The sequence below is a fragment of the Rosa chinensis genome, chromosome 4, assembly GCF_002994745.2.
Source record: "Rosa chinensis cultivar Old Blush chromosome 4, RchiOBHm-V2, whole genome shotgun sequence".
NCBI lineage: Eukaryota > Viridiplantae > Streptophyta > Magnoliopsida > Rosales > Rosaceae > Rosa > Rosa chinensis.
In genome coordinates this window covers 47,934,919-47,958,364 of record NC_037091.1, presented here as the reverse complement: position 1 = coordinate 47,958,364, position 23,446 = coordinate 47,934,919, and the positions used below count along the sequence as shown (strand labels likewise).

General features: G+C 37.2%; 1 protein-coding gene, 1 long non-coding RNA gene and 2 other non-coding genes across 4 annotated transcripts; 3 read left to right on the top strand and 1 right to left on the bottom strand.

The window, feature by feature from the left end:
- The first annotated feature begins 2,850 nt into the window (after positions 1–2,850).
- Positions 2,851–2,967, top strand: LOC112201261. Its single transcript, XR_002936704.1, has one exon. It is a non-coding gene; the product is annotated as a U5 spliceosomal RNA (small nuclear RNA).
- A 3,157-nt stretch (positions 2,968–6,124) lies between these two features.
- LOC121052541 lies at positions 6,125–7,249 on the top strand. Its single transcript, XR_005809398.1, has 2 exons — positions 6,125–6,539; positions 6,705–7,249. It is a non-coding gene; the product is annotated as an uncharacterized LOC121052541 (long non-coding RNA).
- On the top strand, positions 6,138–6,332 carry LOC112201240. The gene has a single exon (XR_002936692.1). It is a non-coding gene; the product is annotated as a U2 spliceosomal RNA (small nuclear RNA).
- A 2,446-nt stretch (positions 7,250–9,695) lies between the features above and the next one.
- On the bottom strand, positions 9,696–22,766 carry LOC112198494 (isoleucine--tRNA ligase, chloroplastic/mitochondrial). Its single transcript, XM_024339627.2, has 22 exons — positions 22,602–22,766; positions 21,998–22,196; positions 21,742–21,896; positions 21,566–21,667; positions 20,754–20,823; positions 20,348–20,460; positions 20,053–20,121; positions 19,583–19,690; positions 19,042–19,189; positions 17,875–18,106; positions 17,024–17,310; positions 16,788–16,924; positions 16,272–16,419; positions 15,785–15,916; positions 15,303–15,431; positions 13,849–13,976; positions 13,585–13,743; positions 13,268–13,393; positions 12,514–12,587; positions 11,415–11,664; positions 10,623–10,802; positions 9,696–10,124 (listed from the first exon to the last, which is right to left on the bottom strand). Exons 1-22 carry the CDS (start codon positions 22,677–22,679, stop codon positions 9,882–9,884), a joined length of 3,267 nt encoding a protein of 1,088 aa, XP_024195395.1. The 5' UTR covers positions 22,680–22,766; the 3' UTR covers positions 9,696–9,881.
- Between the last annotated feature and the right edge of the window lie 680 nt (positions 22,767–23,446).

Below are 23,446 nucleotides of genomic sequence, written 5' to 3'. Positions count from 1 at the left end.
TCTGCGCGCTATTGCCTATTCTTTCACCCAAATTCATCAGCAGCAGACCAGCCTTTTGGCCTGTGTTCTGGCGGGAAGAAAACTGTGTATATGCTATTTTAGTTATAGATTCAGTTACCATGTATGGCAATACATATATAGATATATATGCATGCGGTTCTAGATTTCCGGTCTTGGTAAAAATGGCTTTGCCCTCTTGTGGGTTGATATATCCAGTTTATCAAGTTGGTGTTCAAAGATTGATTGTATGATGATTGTTTGGTTAAGTAGACATTCTTACCTCCAAATGAAACAGATTTTTAATCTCACAACAGTTTTCTCATTTCTCAGTGTCAAAACTCGATCTCCTTTGGATTATGAAGCTAGATGAGGTAGACTACTATTTATTTTCACTGCTACGACTTGGGTTAGTGTTGGTGTTTTTACATGCCACTAACCCATGGGTTGCACTGCTGCACAGGCAGTACGGCCTTGGTGCATCCTACCAAATACAGTTCAAATTTTGGTTCACTAATGCAGTATCTGTTATACATTTAGCAAGCAAATATATAATACAACTTCATATAGCAAACTTTAGGAAAATGAGAAGAATGGAATGCCTATTTGACTACATAGGTTCTTCTACACTCCCATTCCCTTTTAATGGTCCTATATATATACCTCCCGAAATCAGGTTTACAACAAAAAGAAAGGATGAAGACATAGTTCAATAAGTCTGCTCATCGATGAGCAGAAAGGGATACTCATTGGTAAGACCACTTTATGAGAACCTACAGATATAGCACCAACTAATATCCTACTGCACTGCTGCAGCAACTGTAAAGACTGAGGAGCACAGTTCCTGCACTGATGAGTCACCAGAAAATTCTAATTTTTCATCTTGTTCCTTTTTATCAGCTAAATCAGAATTCTCATTAAGCATTTCAGCGTACGTCCACATAGAGATCTTGTTCCTGTGTGTATACATCATAGCACATTTGAAAGAAACACTTAACTAAAGCATGCAACCAAAACAAGCACATAAATTTATACAGAATACCCAGGATCAGAAACCAACATAAATGATAACCTCTATTCATTAGGTGTAATTTTCATTTATACAGTATAACAAACCATATTAGACAAAATGTAAACAACATTTGTTTTTCTTTTCAAGAACATGTTTACTCTAGTTCTTTGCTGACGCCAAAACATGCTTACTCTTTTAGCTTTTTGGTGCATTCAGGTTAATATCTAAATTACACTTGGTTTACATGTGGGAATCCTACAGCTCAAAAATAATGAGGCCATATATTAACTAGCTGATTCCTAACCTCTGGCATTTTCCTCATCATATTGAAAAAGTGAATAACCAGAGTGAGGTCATCTTCTTCCCATTAGTTCTGACTCATCTGTGTACTGAACCAACTGATATACAACCTGCAGCAGGTTGACTACTATTTGATGTCATTGACTATAGAGTAGTTGTTGATGGCAAGAAAGAATGAAATATAGTACCTTGGCTTGTTTTCTACTTTTTCCATATCAAAACTGAACTAAAATCAAATGATAGACTAACATTCAAGTCCCAGTACTAATGGCATTTATGTTGATCTGTCCAGAAATTAACATTACTTGTTGGACAGTAGAGTTGCTGTCGAATGTGTTTCCATTGGACAAGATAGTAACAATACCTTGATTTCTGACATCAATAGTTTTCGGCCTTTTGGGTCTTGGGCTCAGGTAGCCATTTTGCTTCATGTATGAATGAGTACTTTTTTTTTTGATCTGGAATATGAATGAGTACTTGTTCATAGATGTCTTACATACAAAATGGATGTTCTTTTGCTTGATATTTGACATGTTATTTCCTAGGATGAAATCAGGATTACACTTGCCACCTGATCATTATTTTGGTTCACACTTGAACAATATACATCCAAGCCTATCAACCGAGAGAAACTAATTTCCTGTCATATACCTTCATATATATAGCTTGAAAGGCTTAACAAAGGCCATCTTGCAGGTCTTGTAAACTGAACTCTATTGCCTTAATTTCAGAGGGGGAGCCTTGAAAGAACCCTAATGAGAAGGCACATAATTAGGATCAGCGTTCAAAACTCCTTAATCAATTGGACTCATAATGGTATGAGAGTAATGGTCTGGATGTATTGCTGGAAATGCTTCTAATTTGGTAAATTTGGTGACTATATGATGGTCATTTTCTCAAACTAAAAATAATAAAATAAGATATCATTGTCCTTCTGTTACTTGCACTAGAACAAGGATACGTAGAATGTTAATGGTTGCAAGGAATTTTCCTTTGGTCCCCTAAATTGTCATAATGTTTCATTGTGCAGCCTCAAAGTCTGCAGCAACATTGTTGTGCAGCTCGTGTTGCTTACAAAACACACAGTTTCTTTACATTAGTCTGAACGGGCAGTGTGTGTGGTCCAATTTGTAAGCTCTAGTTTCTTTCTTTTGGATTAGCTGAATGGGATTTTGGCTAAACAAAGTTTGGTATTCAACATTAATGAGGAATCATACTCGCAAGTTTTACTAATGTCACAAAGCTTTCTCCCGTACACTCTATGGCTCTCTATCAACCTCAAATTAATTTTCCAGACCCGCTTGTCATAGCTATCTATACATGTAGACAGGTTAGGTGAAGCTGTTGTCTTCAATGAGTGGGAACTTTTGGTGGGCAATACCGATTTGTATCTAATATGGAGGTTCTGAAATGCATGGAAAGCTTGGTAACTGAAGCTATGAGTAACAAGAAGTAATAGAAATCCCACATCGCAGGCGAAGCAAGACATATATAGCGCGAGTACTATAAAATAAAGCAGCTTCATGTAAAACAACCCACGGAGCCATGCGTTGAGCACAGAGCGAACTATTCTTTCGCCTTTTACTAAAGAATACCGTGTGCGCGGCGCTATAAAGGGCATACGCCTATTTTTGGAAGGGCGCACCTCTGTGGGTGCCCCTCAAACTTGAGTTCAAAAATGTTTGTACTACTGATCGTTTAATCTTTGTGTGTTTACGTAAAATAAGCCATTTTTTTAAACTAGAACGTAAAAGTTTAAGTCTACACTCCTGTTCATTGTGATAATCGTGAATCTGAATACCTAATATAATACCAAAGCCCTGCCTTTCTGGCTTTGGAAGTACAGAAGCTGGAAATCTATGGACTCGTCAAAGCCTTATTTTCGACTCTCTGCAGCACAAGACAACTCAGGAGCTTGGAACCCACAACAGAAGCTTGCAGTTTCTAGTTCATCTTCACTTTCAGGTTCTCTTCCTATCCGAGCTCGTCTTACTCTAGATTCTGATTCTGACTCTGAAATCAACGGTGGTCATGAATTGGGTTATATTACTAGTAGTAGTAACATTAGTGTTGGTTCCGAGAGTGGGTTTGTGAGTGGGGAAGAGTTTGAAACGGCGTCAGAGAGGCCCTTTGTGGCGGTGGAGTCGGGTGAGGAAGCCCTTGAAGAGAGTGGCTCTGTTGAAAAATATGAGGTTTTTTGGCCTTCTGTGTCAGACCCAGATGAATATGAAGAAGCTGTTGTGGGTAAAGTTATGGTGGGTGGTCCGATTTCGGAGGAGGTTAGGCCCATTGCAAATTTGTCATGGGAGAGTGATGGGAGTGATGCAGTGAGTGAGGAGACTGAAGAAGTGAGTGAAGATGAAGGTGGTGGGTTGTTGGGTCATGTTAAGGCTCTGGTTTATGGGTTTGTGGAGCAGGTTGGTATTCCACCTAGAGTCAAGGTTTCTGAGGTTGAGGAAGGAGAAGAAGATGAGTCCTTGGTTGTTAAAGAATCAAGTTTTGTTGAAGGTGGAAATGGAGATTCTGTTCAAGTGGAATGCGGTGAGGATTGTAGTTTTGATACTGCTGAGTCCAGTGAAACGAAATCTGTTGAGTTGAATTTGAATGTATTGGAAGGTGGAGAGAAAGATAAGTATGTTGAAGAAGAGTTCTTTGTGCATGAAAGTTCCGTGAAATTGGATGTTGAGGGTAACGAGAATCTGAGTTTGGGAAATAGTCATATATCTGAAGCTGAGGAAGATAAAGTTGAATATAGTGATTCCTTTAACTCAATCACACCAAGGTCTGTCTTAGGTGAGAATGTGGCCACTGAACTCGAGATTGAGGATCCGATTGCTAATGGGAAGGACTTGGTTTTTACTGGAGATGCTGGTGTGAAATTTCAAGGCTGTGAAGCCAAAGTGGAAGTCCCTCTCAAGGAGAAGGGTTACACTATGGAACAGCACCCAACCAGCTTGGGTCTGTTTATGGATAGTGTTGCACATGGGTTTCAGGTTTATGAGGTTGAAAAAAAAGTAGAAGAAGAACACAAGTTAGTGATGGGGAAAGGCTCCTCCGATTCCTTCATGAAGCAGTCTGAGCCGGCCACAGAATTAAAGGGTGTTCAGAATTCAGACTCGAAAGCCATTGTTAAAGGTCAAACTGGGGAATCCATTCAAGCTGAATGGACTGAAGATAATGGTCTTGGTGGTGTGGAAACCAAGGAACCAGACATTTTGGAGAAAGCCAAGAGTATGGCAGAAGAGTCTATAATGCCTTCCCAAAAAAGCAAAACGAGTGATGTTGATATTAGCGAAAGTTTTGGGGCATTGGATAGAGGAGTCCATTCAGAATGTGATTTTGATGTTGAGGGGAGTGGAAATCAGATAACGGACTCCAATTCATATTCACAGCCAAATCCAATTCTGAAGATCGTATATGTGAGTAAGCGCAATTTGTCTGAAGCTGCTGGGGGTGATGGATATGTACTGTGTTCTGATTTCCTTGAATCAATCACACCAAGTTCCAGTGTGACCCATGAACACATTTTTGGTGGTGAAACTAAGGTAAAAAATTGTAAAATAGGCAAAAGATTCGCTGGAGTAACCGTAACTCACTTGGGTGAGGATGCCACCACCGGACTCAAGATTGAGGATCAGATTGCTATTGGGAAGGGCTTGGTGATGGCTGGAAGTGCTGGAGCTGTGCAATGCCAAGGTGATACAGCATGTGGAGCCAAACTGGAATTGTGCCTCAAGAAGAAGAATTTCCCTATAAAGCAGGACCAAACTAGCTTGGGTCTGTCTTTGATGAAGTGGGGTGGTGGTCTTCTTGTAACAACCGATATACTGTCTCGGTTCTCTGTTGGAAGTTCTAAAATAGCTGTTCATGTTGTATTGGACAACAAGCAGAGGGGAAAGATTGCTATAAGAACCAGCAACTCCGATAAAATCCCAAGCGCAGGGATTATTGGGATTCTCTCAATTGCAGTTTCAGTCTTCGGGTTCTTCCGTTCAAGATTCGGTGTTCAGAACTCAAGATAATAGTTGTTCTTTCCAGTTCTGATGCTGTAAAGATTAGTATGGACCTGTCACTGTGGGTTGTTAATTTGTAGTACCTTGATGTTTCTCCACTGTAATATGTATGAAACCAAGTCTCTAATGAGTTTGTTCTTCAGGTCTTTGTTCAGTTGTCTCATAATGAGTATATCATGATGCATGATCTAATTTCATTCATGTGATGGAGAGACTAATTTCGGAAAAGAATGGCACTGTACTTTTGTATAACAAACATCCCAGTACAAGCTTGAGTAAAATTATTTGAGATTAATGTTCCAAGTAAATCTGGATCCACATTTGTTTGGTCATCCACCGCAATGTTTACTAGTGAGTCAATGGCTGCACCATATAATCTCTGAGAAACAAATCTTCAATTTACTACTAGTCACTCTATTGATTGTTTCTGTTCAATGAATATGCAGGACCAATACTTCAACAAACCATGAGGATTGCTTTGGTCTCTAAACCTGGTATGTTTCTAGCAGCGTATCATAGCATGCGTGGGGTCTCTCATTGCCCGAAGTATCATGTTTCCAGTTGTTTTTTGAGATGAAAGAGGTAGCGAATGGTCATGGATTCTCTATTAACTATCAGGATAAGATAGGTTTAGAGCTGGCGCTAGTGTTGGTGTTGATACGAGTCGCAAACTCCAGGGTAAGATACTAAAACCTAACAAAGAGTGAAACACATACGCATTCAACACTAAGCTCTCTGTCATCCCACATCCAAGAGCGAGGGAAGCACGGAAGTGAATGTGGGTATAAAAAGCGAAGCATGAGAAAGAAATAAGCATACCTTTCTCGGCCTTTTGGCTAAGATCAAGTGTAGTATCTGTTCTTATCAGTTTAATATCTGATACGTGGACCAATGGTCCACACGATATTAAATTAATTTTTATAAGGGGTGGGTTCACTACAGTAGCTTGCTACTGGAACTCACAAGTGTCATCTTTGTATTGCACTACTGCAAAGCTTGGCGCACCCTACCAAATCCAGTGCAAAATTCTCCGTACAAGCACCGAGAACAAATTGTTTCTTTCACCACGACTAGGAACAGAGCACAGCATAAATACTGGTAGAATGTGCCATTCTTGAAGTGAAATTTGAAGAGTCAGAGGCCGCAAAGCAATGTGGTTCTTCTGTTTGCCTCTCCTTTCTTCGTAATCACCATCAGAACATACCAGGTTTCTTCTGGTGTGTAGATTTGGGGATATGCAGATTTAGTTGTCACCATTGCTTACATACTTGCATATATGTAGGGAATTAAGCCCTAGTTTTCATATCTTGGTAGTAGTGAAGTCTTTGCCCTCATTTTTGTTTATTAGTATATTAAGTTGACTTGAAACATCGATTTGATAGGATGAGGAGGTGGTGTGATCACTTGGCTAGTATATTTTATCTTCTGATCAAACATGAGCAGCAAGATCTATTTGTGCATGTGGGATTCTCGCTTCTCAAAGTTATAAATCTCGTTTCTTCCGATTGTTCTTGCTGAGATAGAGAGATGGTTAATGACCCAGAAACCAATGAAGCAGCAGCAGGTTGGCAGTACTTAGCTAGTAGTGGACATCGTTGCCATCCAAAACAGTGCCCAAGTTGACAATGCTGCCAAACTCTAGTTAAGCAAGCGTCAATATCAGGATCGGTATTGTGAACAGAAGCAGTTTTGCGTTGCCTAGAAGTAGAAATGAGCAAGGTTGTAAGAATGGTTAATGATTAGTTACCAAACACTCAGCAATGATTTAAATGCAGTGATGGAACAGTCAGGTTGACTTATAGGAGCTGTTTATATAGTTTTTTTTTTTAACTTTTTGTTCTCTCAATTTCTGCGAAGGCAAAACTTTCGGAAATTTTTGTATGTGTTGGTTACAGATAACCTTGCTTCCACAAATGCATTTAAGACTCATTGTTATATTTAGCTTGGTTCCTATAAAAATTTCTTAAAATGCTGACTGTAGAGAAGAATTCTGGACTGAGTAATGCATGTGAAAGGGATCTGTGCTAGAAAATGCCGATTAATGGCACTTGTATGGTAGTCATCGATCAAGGACACGGGGTCTGGATCTATAGCAAACAATGATGCTATAGGATTTGGTGTTTGACAACATTTTAATGGTCAATGTCTCAAACACCATATTAATGGATCAACATTATTGTCCATCTGGCCTCTATTCGATCAAATGAATGGTTGCCAAAATTATGTTCTGGCCTAAATACTACTGATGCTTTGTTGTTTGTGTTCGTTAGCCATCTCTAGCGAAGCTACATGAAGAACATGACTACAAGAGTGACACTATATAGCATCAACTCTGCTTAGCAGTTCCCTGCAGAACTTGGATGTGCAGCTTCATTATAATGGGCCGCTCTATGCTTTTGACGTTCTAAATTCCCTGTTGAGCTGGAAATTAGAGTTTGATGGTAAACCATACTACCAAATTTTATCCAGGAAACTTCCTTCTGTGCCTTTAGCTCTCAACAACTCAATCAGAAACCTCCTATGTGTAAGATAAGTCAGATCTGTTTCGTTAATGGACCAATGTACTTTTAGATAAGACTAATTAGGTGAAGCTGATCACTTCAATAGATGAAAATATTGAAACTATTCGTAATAATTAGGTGAAGCTGCAACCAAACTTGGTGTGCAAGCTCGCCAAGATCAGTGTTTACAAAATGGCAATTCAAATCAGATTCTTGTTGCTTCTAAAAAAGCAGTCATTCTTTGTACAAGTCCTGAATGACCCAAAATACGGAAGTAGAAAAACGAAAATAACATCAAGATTGAAAAGTCATTCATTAGGGCATTTTTAGGCCATCCCCTCAGGTGTTTCATCAACATCCTCCCACGAACCCTACAATGTATCATTAACTTAAAATTTCATTAATAAAGTGCGAATCACATATGCATTAAGCATATAAAAGTGATGGTGGAAAAAAAAATCAACTTACGTTTTCTTTTAAAAGTGAAAATTTAAATTGCTTGAAGCTGCAACCAAACTACTGTGCAAGCTCGCCAAGATCAATGTTCACAAATTGAATTGCATATCAGATTCTTGTTGCTTCTGAAGAAGCAGTCATTCTTTGTACAAGTCCTGAATGGCCCAAAATACGGAATTGGAAAAACGAAAATAACATATTAAAAGGGCATGTTCAGTAACGTTTTTAAAATGATTTTCAAAAAACAATTTTTAAAAACAAAAATGAGAAAGCGGGATTCTATTTTTCAAATTTGAGTATGTGTTTGATAGTTTAGTGCAAAAAGATATTCTCCATAGTTTCCATACTGAGGGAAGAAAAAAGTGAAAATGTCAATTTATTATTTTCGGTTTCTCTGTGTAAAAGTTAAAAATATTTTCATTTTTTAAATTTTCACGTTTTGAGAAATAGGTCACTAAACGCATTTTCCCCATATTTTCATTTTCTAAAATGAAAAGAAACCGTTATCGAATGCGGGCTGAAACATTTTCAACATTTAACTTTTTCTTCTTTAATCTTAATGGCAACTTCACACAATTAAAGTACCTTGTGCCACATTACCCGACAGCCTTTGTTGTATATTGTAATAAACTTCACACTGCTCTTTCTTATAAATAACATTAAACGGTATTTGAAACCAAGAAAATAGAATCAGACCAAAATATGCAATACATAAGATAGATAAATTATACCAAAACATTTATAAAGCTACTTGTAAACCCAGGTTCTTAGGCTGCAGACTTGTAAACACAGCTTTCCCTCCTAACAACGCAAAGAGTCGGCTAGACAAATGGCCTAAAGACTAGGGCAGGAATGACAAAACCACAGCCTGACCCTGAACTAGGCCCTAAATTTGCTCCGCCTCCTTCTCTCCAAGAGAGGAACTAATTCATACAGTGAAACATCATTCGAGTACATGTAGTCAATATGGACTACGACAAATCCAAACGTGAAACAGAATACTGTGGCAACCCAGACGGAATGCCTTGCGCCCCCCACCCAAAAAAAAGAAAAGAAAAAAGAACAGAATCTAATCCTCCACATCATGAAACGAACTCTACTCCTTAAAACAGATCTCATTTTGGTTTGGATTCCTCCATTTTTGCTGAAAACATAGGGGGAAAAGATCAAAACTGAAAATATGAATTCATCAAAAAACAGGTCAACAAAAATGGGCAGCGAAGCTTCAATTGGAATTTGCAACATGCCTTGGTCATTCTCAAACAAACAGATGATGTGTGTAGAGTAAGGGGGTAAAATGAAAAGAATGAATTCGCAATGCAGAAAACATTTACATCTGCAATTGGAGATCTATGACGTGCCTTGGCTGCTCTCCCTATGGAGAAGTTCGGAAGGTTCAATCAGCGCACACACGAGTAAACTATGGTACAAATTATACATTAAATCCTTCAATTGGTTGTAATTTTCATCAAAATTCAAACTGATCTGTACAAATTATGCTATCTCTGCAAAAACTCTGCTTCTGCTTAAACCCAAGAATGAATGGATTTGGACTAATACCATACCAGAATACTAGAGGCAATGATGGATCTGCCTGCCTGATCAAACGACAACAGCTTCAGCTGCAGCTTGTTGAATATCAACCACATCATAGCAGCGGCTGCAAAGAGTGCTGTGGTCTGGAAAGGAACCAACCTGAGGTGAATAGTTCCAGCATCTTTCACACTTTAGACCCTCAGCGCGAGACACTCCAATCCAAACTTTAATGCTTTCGTCAACTTGACATTCTCCTTTATGTGGTATATTCGCAATCCAGTCATCTTCTAAGGATGGAAGAACCTCTGCCTGCACAATTGTAAACCAATAAAAATAGCATCAATATATACTACCTACACCCATACTTCTTTAAGAGGATGATTTGCATTCAAATTTTCCCAACAATTACATAAGCAAATATTTAAGAAGCAGTGTCAAACTTTGACTATTTAAATCCTGAGATGAATCAATGTCACACTGTGAGGAGGTAAAATGCCAGACTCTACCGATACAAAAGGAAAGTTCTCAAAATACAGAAACTCCAGATAACCCTATTCACCATTAGAAAAGTCAACCCACTGATATCTCTTTTCCCACCAGTTAAAGAGTTATGACAAGGGTGTAAACAGCATAAATGAAACCTGAAATTTACTAAATAGATTAATAAAAGCATTTAATCAGGGAAAAAATATGATTATTTTCTTGACCACAAGGAGATAAAGCAATCCACTTTAGGCCTTAAATCCAGATACTCATATGGCTTACTTAAATATAGTCAGTATTAACTGATGTCGAATATGAACTTACCTGGGAAGTTATGAATATCCGATTCAATGTGTCTGCATCGTTCTTGGCTGCAGATATTTGAACCAATCTTGAGGCCAGACCAGAATCCGATGTATGGAGGTAGACCTTGGCATCTAAGCTAGAGCCAATTAACTTTGTTGTACGAGCAATCTCTAACACTTTATTCACCTCGGTTCTCAGCTGCTCAAAAGCAAGTATATATTAGAAACAAGTAAAATACCTAGAGTCATCGATCTGACGATTTGTTTTTCAATATCGTAAGTGCTTTCATTACCAAGATTAATTAAAAACAACTCCTAGCACAAGAATCAGATTTATCTGCATGGTTTCACAGGTATATATATGCTGATCATTAAGATTTTGCCACTAAAGGAAATAAACAAAATGATCCCGAAGTCAGACACCAAAGTTTCAATTAATTTCAGGCTACAGATTCTCTAGCCTATGAATGCCACACTTCAATTTCTTTTCCGCTAAAGTACACCTCAAGCTAACAAAAACATGCATGAGAAGAAACATATTTACACAAGCAGTGTTAATTATCTAAAATTTCACACTATAGTTTTGGACTAGAATGAAAAAGAACGGCTGTGAGATTCAAGAGCATAAAGTTTATAATATCAATTATGCTTTTGGCAACAAACTGATATATTACAGGTCCAGATTTTGTAGTTTCAGATGTCCATGAAGATTTCCCCTCACAGTACCATTTGTAATAAAACAAGGGCATGCATTTGAACGGCAGAAATCAGTTTCCACTAAAGGGAAACTATTAGATGGAATGGCTATTACCTCAAGAATTTTAGTCCAGAAATCAGTTTCCTCTTTAGAAAGAGAGAGCCATGTTTCGTTCGAAGCTGGCCATCTTGATTCAAAAACAAATTCCGCAACAGAGCCATTTTTGTCAGTGTACTGGAATGGAAGATTTTGCCATACATCCTCAGCCAAATGAGGCAATATTGGAGCAATCACTCTCACAATAGAAAGGAGCAGTTCTGCAAGAACCGTCTGACAACTTCTCCTAGTAAAACTTGTCGTGCCCCTGAAAAAGATAATTATGCTCAATCACTGCTTCTGAAACTAAATACAATATCACAAACCAACACTATATGTTAAGAAATGAAGCCTGATGAGCACTTAAAAATCCGCGGAAGTTATTTGTGAAGGAGTTATGTACAATGGAAGGTGTCAAATCATGTACACCGTGTATCTTGATGAGCCTTTATAGTCATTGTAAAACATGAATTCTTTTATCCAATGTAAATCCATTTAATTTAAATCTGTCACCATATTGCAACAATATATCCACAAATTGCCAACACCAAATAGTCAACTCCTCACCCCTCCATTTTACACTATAAATGATTTGGCTTCTAAGTTCAGATGTTGGTTGTTAAAAAATGTGCATGGCATTTGACCAAGAAAAGAGAAGACATCTGGCATGAGAAGCTCAGTAATTCAGGAATTTATCTACCCGGAACTCTTTATCACTCTTCTCAAATTCAGAATATGCACACAAACTTAGTCTAACAAATAAAATGAGATGGTTCTATTTCTAATCTCCCTGGATAAAAGGATGGACTGAGTGGCAGTTTAACAATGGGTTTGAGTTGGTGATTGGAAAACTTCCAAGAATGAAACATTCCAAATCTCACTGTATCTAAAAGAAAGCAATGATTCACAAAATCACAAGTAGTTATATTGTTCACAAATTGAGCACCCAATTAATGTCTTTTTGGAAATGTAATCTAGAATTGCAAGACATGAGTAACTGTACACAAAATGTGAACTTGCGTCATAAGAGCATATATGTCTCCTGGGAATAATAGAATAAGGGCACAAGAATCATGCACTTGATTAGAAACTTGCAGGTAGAGCAGAAAAGAATTACCCAACGTATAAACGATCTTTGGCAATATCAAAGTAGAAATTTGATAGGTCAACAATGACAAACCGCTGTATGATCTGAAAAAGAGAACAAAGCTAATCAGGTAGTTGCATAGAAAAATTGCCAGCTAAATTAAGAGCTAAGTGGACACGAGAACAGGCTTTACTAGCAACAACCATGGAGAAATTACTCATCAGCAACTGCCACAACTTGTAAAATTTTGTTTCAATGCTTAGGTTGATATCTGAGCTAGGACTGATAAAACTTGTTTAATCTGCTGTGTTTCTTTCAAAGGGATCAACCCCCATTACAGTTATGGTCCTTTCTTGAACATATTTGGTCTATAGACCACATACATAAACTTCTATATGCTTTCTGTTGTAATGGCTCTATGACTTGGCATCGACACCACATTTATCATGAACTTAATAAAAAATAATGTAGCATAATCAAACCCGAAATATGAATCAAAACAGATATTTATCCTTCTCCCTCCCACAGTTTAAATGGCTAGGGAATCTAATTTTTTGTGAATTGTATGAATAAATGATCTCAATTTCACAAAAATTGAGATCTATCTTCTTTTCTATTCTTTTTTTTAAAGAAAAATATTTAAAAAGTTCATACATCTCAAGAGCTCGGAGATACAAAAAAAAAAGGTCTCTTTTACAATGTGATCACCAAATTGAGCATAAGTTAAAGAGTTCAAACAGAATATATATAAAAAGAAAATCAAAAATACCAGGACAACATTTACCTGAAATATCTTAAAGAACTGATAACTTTCATAGCACTCTCTGCTGTTGTTTACAAAATTTTCAAGTTGAAACAGTGCATGCTGATCAATCATGGGAAGATCGTGGTATGAAATAGCATTATCAGCCTGCCAACAGGATGTAGTAATATATAAGTAAAACAACAAAGTGAGAGACATAATGCAAGATGGTATGGTCATAATATTTGTATGAAATAGTTTTATCCTGGCAGTAAAGATGGGAAGCTTAAGAAGAGTAAACAACACCATTGATTGAAGAAGTTGAACTGAAAAGTACTAATTGGGAATGTCAAACATACATGCCAATCATGCAGATTTCCCAAAAGGTATCTCAATGTTCCTCGTAGCTTCCTATATATATCTGACATTTGACGGAGAACTTGAGCACCTATCATAACATCGCCTGTATAATCTATGCTGGAAACCCAGAGACGCAGAACATCAGCTCCATAGCCATCCTGCAAACAGAGAACAAGACTTTAAGTATCCAGATGCTATTGGAACTTGGTTCATGTAGTAATTGGTAGTTTAATTTCACTTTATAAGTTACAAGAATGATTGACCTTTTGGTTCTTCCCTCCTTCAATCACAGTTCTTGGGTCTACAACGTTACCCTGAGATTTGCTCATCTTTAAACCCTTCTCATCCAATACAAATCCATGTGTTATGACACTGGAATATGGAGCCTTTCCTGTATCAAAGAAAAGTGGCCGAGCATGTAGTCATTAAACAAATATTCAGTTTAAGATAAGTACTCCTTGCTTAATAAACACCTGCTGGCATACAAGTATATGGTACTAGCATAGTAGAAGCTAAATGAAAGTCCATAACATGGCCATTTCATTTCACCTTCTGTATAGTAAGTGGCTAAATACTGCAATGCGCAGTCTTGACAGTTCTTAAATATCTAACCTAGCAACACAATTTATCCTACAAACTTGGTTTTATTCGCAAAGTACCATTATTTTCAGCTATAATGTCAAAACTCAAAGTGTATCGGGCATCCGAGATTAGGCTGAAAGAAACCCCAGAAGTATTTTGTTCTTGGGAAAAATGAGTAACATGCTAGCTAAGCATGTGTCAGATAAAAACGAACTTAATGCAAGAGTATGAATACCTCCCCTGTAGTTATTCCTTAACATGAATGACCTTGGGGTTTATTTTGCCACGATTAAACCTAGTGGGTTTGCTTAATGGTATTTTGATGAATACACTGACCCAAAAAAGTAAAATTACTAATCAACCCTTTTCTTTTTCCATCTCTGTGACTCTATCTCAGCTATGCTAGCCCCTGTGGAAAGGCAATTCAGACATCAACTCATGGTGCAAATGTCTGACTTGCGAGGGCAACAACTTCATTCAAGTGATGGTGAGTGGTGAAAAGTTCACTATAGCTCTAAATCGATGGTTTACTGGTATATGTAGGTTTGAAGTGCAGATATTAAGGAGATTTAGATTTGGCTCTGTGTGTCTTAGTAACTGCTACTGGAGCTTCAGAGTTCAGATGAGATGACGTGCGGGTTTAGAGATGAAGATGAAGAAATGGAAGGATCAAAGTCTATTGACCACTTTTTTTTTTCTTAGATATATCATGTAGGGGAGAAAAAAGAATGCCACCAACATCTGTGATCCTTTTTCTGTCACTCGAACAGATCAGACAAAATAATAAATAAAAAAAACAGATAAGACCTTCAAGTTGACAGCTTCTTACACTCTATGGTAGAACAAACCACATTGGGCATATAGGTATAAGTATCATAACAGACCACAGGTTCTCCTGTGAATATGTGGTAATTAAAAGGGGTATTGTCATGCCATAAACCACAGGTCCCCAATAAAAATGTGGCAGACATATGGGGTATATGTACTTTTTCCTAAAGCTAATTACACATACAAATGTCAATCTGTGAAAAGACCATTAACTTTTATATTGTGAACTACAAAACTGATTCAAAGAATATTGCTTAGCATACTAGATAATAGATATGAACATGTTACATGTCCAAGTGCTCATTACCTTTTGTAGCAACACTTGTTAACAAAGAACTCTGGAACCACCCACGATGCTGATCCATACCTTCAAGGTACAAGTCTGCAGGGAGACTAAGGCTTTTTCTTTTTCCTAAAACTGCAGCCCAAGAAGAGCCTGAAATAGAATGTAACTATTTAGATCCATGTAAACCCACACGACATTGAACCGTGAAATCAATTAGCAGTAACAGAACAGAAAAGCCAGATACATTTATAAACAAGGATCAATTGCCAAGGCTATTACAATAGAATCATCAATCAACCATTATATGAAGCAGATATCAAAAAACAATCAATTATGTTTCATCAAACTGGTAAATTAATGTCATTAGAAATAAGGATTGAAGACTCCCTGCTGTGGGAAACTATAATCATCGATAATGAAATTACCATGTTACTATCAAGCTACAATGGATATGAGATGACTTCTCTTTTAGCAAGCTTAAACAATTTTGATAACTATAATACCTGAGTCGAACCATACATCCATTGTGTCAGTTCCCTTTTCATATTCGGATGCTTTATCACGATATTTATTAGGGAGAAGATCCTCTACCTTCATGTACCACCATGCATCGCTACCCTTTTCAGAAATTATAGCTGCAAAAATAGATTAGTGAAAGCATCAAAATTTAATACATACAATAAACCATTATCCATCCAACAGTCTAAGAATATGATCTCAGTTATGCACTCCTTGCATACAAGGATACCGAAGCATTGGCCTATCTATATAGCTTCTTATATGCACTACATGCAAATACAAGAGCGCGCATGCACATACAGACAAGACATGCATGTGTACAACAAATGAATAGTAGCAGAACTGAAGAAAAGTAACTCTGCATATGCAGGGAGAAAACATTGAAGCATTGACTCAAGAGAATATTAGATACAGTGCCATTAGGAAATAACTGAACAGAGAGAGGACGACGTGTAATGTAAACGTTCTTACACTTGATATGATCAATAGTCTCCTCATTCATTAGAGGTTCCTTTGACTGGAGGTGATAAAAGACTGGAATTGGAACACCCCAAGTCCTCTGCCGCGATATACACCAATCAGAGCGGCTAGAAGTCATTGCAGATATTCTGTTTTCTGCCTGAAAAGAAGAATGGCCATGCAAACTACTGTTAAATACAAAAATATAACTTATCAGAAATTCTAGAATCGCTAATTGAACTGTTTTCAATAGCTACTAGGAGGACTTAATCTATATACTTAGAATAGCGCGTAGGGAAGGAACATTTTTCTTTTTTGTATATTCTAAGGTAATGCAGTCACTGAAAATTGAAAATCAAATTGCTATACTATGAAACCATTGTGGAATACCAAAAAAATGGCTTCAAAAGGATTCAACCAAAATCACACACTTTAGCAAAATAATGGAGTGTGAGAAAACATGAACTACAATTAGCAGGGCATATTAGTCGAGCAAAACAAATCAATAATGCAGTCTAGAACCAATACCTTAGGTGGAATCCATTTTACATTGCCAATTGCATCCATAACAGCCTCACGAAAGCCTTCCACTGATGCAAACCATTGCTCAGTTGCCCTAAATATAGTGGGCTTTTTTGTTCTCCAATCATATGGATACTTATGTTCTGCATTAAGAGAATGTAGATTTTTGTCACCCACTATAACCCTGTAAAGAGGAAACATCCCTGAATAATCCATTCAAGGGGTGGGAAAAAACAACTTACTGTAGGATTCTTCCATGATCAGTGACAAATGCTCATCCAAGTATTTCACAACAGCAATATTACCATCAGCAAGTACATCAAGCCCACAAAATTTTCCAGCTTCTTCTGTGAACTTTCCATCATCATCTACTGGAGAAAGAATAGGCAGTCCATACTTAAGGCCAGTGACATAATCTTCCTGACCATGTCCAGGAGCTGTATGGACCAGTCCAGTTCCCGACTCTGTTGTGATATAATCTCCTCCAATCACAACTGAGCATTCTCTATTAAATATTGGATGGATATACCTGAAGCAAAAGTTAGAAACAATACTTAGTGGATAGCACTTTGACAGATAGTCTTGACCTTCATCCTATATATTAAGCCAAAAGCCAGGTTTTGGTTAAATCTTCAGTCTCCTCAAAACCCATTTGATAATTAAGATGCTGAGAGAGAAGTACTTCATCAAAAGAGGGTGAAATGGTGAAATACTAATCTCATGAAATTAAAAAATAAATAAATGAATAACACAAGTTGACAAGAGACGAAACACCTTGAAGAACTGCCCAAACAATATCCATATCCTAAGGAAAAAGCCTGCCCAGTTCTTTCTTTTTCTGTGAGACAAGCCGCTCACTTCACTTTTCCAATTTAAATGTCATCTTTCAATTCCATAAAAAATAAATAATTTTAAATAAATTATAAAAAAAAAATTAAAAAAAGAAAGAAAGAAGAAGCCAATTGGCACAAGAGTGTGAGTCAAGAACTAGCTTGTGAGTCAAGAGGCTAGTTCTTTGTGAAAAGAAAAAGATGGTTATCTTGGATATAATTATAAGCATTCCTCATACGTAGGTTTCTTTTAAAATCTGTACCTGCAGTTCTCAAGATATGAACCTGACACCCTTTTCCTAACAACAAGCTTCAGGCCCCATTTTGCTTCTAGAGTTGGCACAAGATCTGAAGCAACAATGAGGAAAGGCTTCTTTTCTTCCTTGAGAAAATTAGCAGGCGTTTGCTTGCTATTTCCGGCAGATGAAGAAACATCTTCGGAGACTGACTGTACTTCAACAATGGCATATATAAGCTTGGCATTCACTGCAACCGCTGTGAGTATAATACACAGAGAAGAAATGATTACTTAAATAGTTAAATCATCTAAGATGTTGCTCATGCAATGCAATGAATATAACTTTAGCAATGGTGAATCATTGGCCTCATAGAGTACGAAAAGTAGAAGGAGAACATAGATGAATATGATACTAATTACCAATAAGATGAGCATGCATAAATGTTACAAGATTACAGCCTCTCTTCTATTCTGTTAATTAGAGAGCTACTGTATTCTAGGGTCCTTGATCTCGTAGGGAGGTTGTGTTTTGTCCTAGTCCAGTTGTTGCCATTGGTTGAGGGTCTGTTCTGTAGTTCTGCCATCTGTAGGCATCTTGTCCACTCTCTTTATGTGTCTTCCTTTTTTCTTTAATAATTTTTGTTTCTATTCTAAAGAAAAAGTTCAGCCAATCTTCCACTAAAGCTAAACAGCACTAGGATTATAGAAGTGGATCATCAACTAATACTCAACCAGAAAACAGTCGATACTTGTTCCCATCCAGAACAAAAAGAGAATACACCAAGTACAAAGCTGACTGATTAATAAAGACTCCCAGCCAAGACAGCTATAGTTGCAAAATGTCTAGGCCAGAGTAAATTTTGATGATTTGCATAACTAAAGGCAGCTTCGTAAAATAGTTATGTTTATGTATATATACACATATAGGAAGAACTCCCCACCCATCAAATTGCCTCATTCACACAGTAATGTTTTCTAAACCTGTAATGTTTTCTATAGAGGTTTAGAAAGTCCAAAGAAAGTGAGCATAATATCCTGTTATCACCATGAGATCCATGACTATGAAAAGGAACTGCCATACCGAGTAAAAAAAGCGCAGACACTATATGCAGCAACATAATTAGGATCTTATTTTAAAATAATAATAAAATAAAATAAAGGGAATTTGAGAAAAGCAGCAAATATGTCTCACCGGCATTTGCTGGAATAGTCCAGGGAGTAGTTGTCCAAATGGCCAAGCAAACATCTGGATACTCATTCAATAAGCCACCTGAAGTTGGAGGTGCACTCACTAATTTGAAAGCGGTATAGATGCTCCTTGAAACATGACTCTCCGGATACTGCACATATAATTTCCAATCAAAAAATAAGAACCATTACAGGTTTGAGCTTCATCCACAAAATAACACGAGATTTTGGTTATGAACTCCTACTTCCAGATATCTAATATTTAAACAATAAAAAATATTATAAATTTATAAATGAAAAATCTTGAAAGATTTGAACTTTTCCTTTGGATAAGAGAGCACATTTATAACCAAATACTTAGAAAAGTGCTTTTGTGAGGACAATATAAAGTTTCAAGAAAATGAGCATGCTAAATCATTTTCAAATCTTCAGCAGAAGCTCCTCAGTTTCAAACATTATTCCCATACTTTACACATGTCCTGGCAATAATATTTTCTAAATTTGGTTAAGCAGGAGACATTTGACATCTTGAAAGTGAGATTTACCTCCAACTCAGCCTCTGCAAGGGCAGTTCGTGATGAGGGACTCCAGTGAACTGGTTTCCTGCCTCTGTAGATAAAACCTTGAAGGACCATCTGACCAAACACTTCTATCTAGCAGATGGTGTGACACAGGTAAGACAATCGCATACTGACTCAACTACAGATAATATCAGTACTCAACTACAGATAATATCAATACTCAACCAAAGATAATATCAATACTCAACTACAGATAAGATCTATATAGTTAACTAGAAACATGAGCTAATATAGGAATCTTTTCGATTTATTAATTTTTGAATCTGCAAAACATTAACAGCCATCTTCATGAATGGTAATTCTTTTTCTTTTTTAAATAAAAATAGTAAACTTCTTTGTGTGTGGTATAGTACAGAAATTTTGACCACTTTTTAGAAGTAACAGTCAATTTTAAAATTCTTAACAAAGTAGCATATGAGGGAAATTATAACTACCTGAGCAGCTTCATATTCTGGATCAAGAGTCAGGTAGGGATTATTCCAGTCTGCCCATATTCCATAACGCTGCAAAGAGATGGCATAATTAATGTTCATTAATATTGAAGCAGAGGATTACCATCTATTTACAGCTAAATTGTTTTTTTTTTTTTTCAAAATAGAGACAAGTAGAAAACTAAACATCAGAGTTCCCGACCTACAAACAATTTGCCAACTATACCTGAAAGGAATTCACCTAGAAAGACATTCTGATATAACAGCAAAAAACAAACAATAAATGCTAGATATTTACCTTAAATGATTCCATCTGATTTTTAACTGTTTGCTTGGCAAACTTAGCTGCCTTCGCTCTCAACTTTATTGGTGTGAGATCCTTTCGAGCAGCTTGATCAAGGGATTGCAGGACTATGTAGTTCAAATGATGCAAGTTAGTCTTAGGATTCAACTAAGTGGAAAGCAAAACCTAGTTTACCTAATCTTGATCTCAAGTAATTAAGGCTACTCTAGGAGAAATAAGATAGGATTTTATAGACCACTACAAGTTCGTGATTTTCAGATTTGTTTAAGTCAAATTTTGGGCATGTGAATTGGTCTAAACATTAGGCTTTATATGATGATACAATACCTGTTCAATTTATCTTCTATCTGAAAGTATTTTTCATGGTAGACACAATGAATACGATCGAAAAAATACTTGCCTTTCAATTCAATTGGTAAGCCATGACAATCCCAACCAGGCACATAATGAACTTTATAATTCTGAAGAAGCTGCCCACAGAAAAAGAGTAACTAGATGAACCTTATTTTCTCAATGTGAAGAGCATAAAGTTTTGACAGTCAATTAAATAAATAACTTAACTCACATGTATGAAGAGTATAAAATGAAGCTGTTTCATTTACTGTATTATGAACACAGTTTGTTGAAACATTTGTTGAATAGTTAATACTAAAAGAGCAAAAAATTCTGACACTTTCTGTTCCACAGACCAGCACCTAGAGTTGTAGTCTATACAATTTAATTGAACAGTATATAAGAATAGACATCCAATCCCCATGTTCTTCAAAATAAAGTGAAAATTCTGGTGCAAACATCAACTCATTTTGGAAATATAAGAGATGACCAAAAGATTAACTTTCACTGACGGTATGATATATTAGGAAAGATACCGAGGCAACTGGTGAACTGCAAACAACTTTGACAGATGAACAGAATTTACTATTCAGGAAAAGGTCCAGAAATTTCAATCCCAATGGAACTAGCAAATCAATAAAAAAAAATGCACATTGAACAATCCATTTCATATTTTTTCTTTCATACTGAAATTGATAGTTGTTGTTAAATGTAGTACCTCAAACCATTTTGAGGGGGCTCTACTTTTGTGTTAACAAGGAGGAGACCTTATTGAACTCTTTGTTTGAAAGGATTGATTCAAATCACATGAAAGCCATACTAAGCAAAAATGGTGTAAGGTTAACATAGTGAATGGCTGAGTAGGGTATTCATATGTACCTTATAACGATTAATCATATCCTTTAAAATCTTATTTAGAGCATGGCCGATGTGCAGATCACCATTGGCGTACGGAGGACCATCATGAAGAATGAAGTTTTCCTGACCAAGTAAGTAAAAGTCAGCCAACAAGACATGTCACTTAACAGATATGCAAGACATGGTACGAAACCCACCCCTGTATTTTTACTAACAACTCTCTTGAACACTTGATTGTCCTCCCATATTTTCTGAAGTTCAGGCTCTCGTGTTGAAGAATTCGCTCTCATGCCAAATGATGTCTTTGGCAGATCGACCGTGTGCTTGTATTTTCCATCCTGCTGCTTTCCCCCTAAACATAAACAAACAAACAACCAAACAAAAAGGATGTGCTTCAGTTTTTCAGACAAAAGGTAACATCACCCGAAAGAATGATAACGCAGAAAAAAACACCTTCAGCCGCTTTCTTTGCAGCCATAACAGGTCCCCGAGACCTTCGCTTTGAGGAAGAAGCAAACTCATCACTGGAATGGGTAGAATAGTGTGTGATATTAAAGAGGGAGAATTCTTTCGCAGAAGACCTTCCTCGGAAATAAAACAAGCCAACAGAAGCTGTGCCCCGAAAAGTTGAGCGAGTTCTTTGCGACAGAACCTGATCATGCACAACAGAGTCCGTCAGTTCTCTCCACCAAAATTACGATCAACACTCGCATTGGACTCAAAATGAGATACAAACCAATACTCGTATGAGAACTCGAACCCAATCATGAAGCAAAGCATTTTAGTTTAAGCAAAACTCAGAAGAGGAAAATGAAATCCGTGAGAGGCATTTTATCGAGCAGTTGGTGTGCAACAAGCAAGAGCCTACCAACGCTCCTCAATTTCGTTATGTAGATAACAGTATCGATGACTGATTAAAAAACTGAAAGTCAGCTGAAAATCTCAAGCAGAAACTGGAGCAAGAAGAACTCAAAATTTTCCAAGTCTTGGCTGATACTTTGTTGGAAACCCAATGGAGAGTGAAGCAGTGAACTGGGGAGTAAGAATGTGTGAATACCTTGTATGGAGTGGTTTGAATCATGGCCATTGTGGCGGCTTCTCTGGATGAGCTTGAAGCCAAGGATTTGAAATTCATTGGAACAGCCTCTTCATTCCAGTGTTAACAACAAGAGGGAAATGCTCGTTCTATGCGGATAAAATGACCCAAATGGTTTAAAACCTCACACCCTTTTGTTTGTTATTCCTTTTCCGACCCGGTAAAACAGGTGGGTCATGCTTCAACCCGTTTTCGTAAACCTTTTTTTTTTTTTTTTTTTTTTTTTATAATCAAATTAACAACTCATATACATACACCAACTAGCCTCTCAGGACCTCCTACTTACAAAGAAAACTTGTGCCACTAGATCAAATGGTATTGGGCGCTTCAATTTTTTTTTTTCCTTGATAAATTTGAACACATAACCTAGTAATGATAGACTATTAATTTGGCACTCTCAGAAATCGGTGATTGTGAATTAGTGCTCTAGTCTAGCGTTCTTCCAGCTAAAACCAGGTGCTGCTACTTTCACCCTCGATTTTGATTCCAGTGGCCGCATTCTTATCTCATTGAGTTACGGTTACCATAGGCGATGAAACTTCAGCTTAGAATGTGTTTATGGATTAGGACTCATTACCAATAAAACGATCATGCTTAGATCAACAAATAACAACCACCGAGTAAATTGTGTGGCAGGTGAAGAGAAGATGAGAGAAGTTGAGAACAAGAAAAACAACTCCAGGTCGAACAGACCCGAGGTAGATTGGTCCTGCTGCATAGGAAAATCTCTCATCTACATTGTCAATTAGAGCCACTGTGCTGCTGGAGACTCAGATGCAACATGAGAGAGGGAGAGACAGAGAGAG

Bases quoted from the DNA above. Each gene is read 5' to 3' on its own strand.
- LOC112198494 (XM_024339627.2), bottom strand. From the start codon at position 22,679: ATGAATTTCAAATCCTTGGCTTCAAGCTCATCCAGAGAAGCCGCCACA. The intron at 20,122-20,347 runs GTAAATATCTAG...ATCTCTTTGCAG, and splicing joins ATCAGATGGAATCATTTAAG to CGTTATGGAATATGGGCAGA. The intron at 12,588-13,267 runs GTAAATGTTGTC...TCTCTTTTTCAG, and splicing joins AGTTCTTTAAGATATTTCAG to ATCATACAGCGGTTTGTCAT.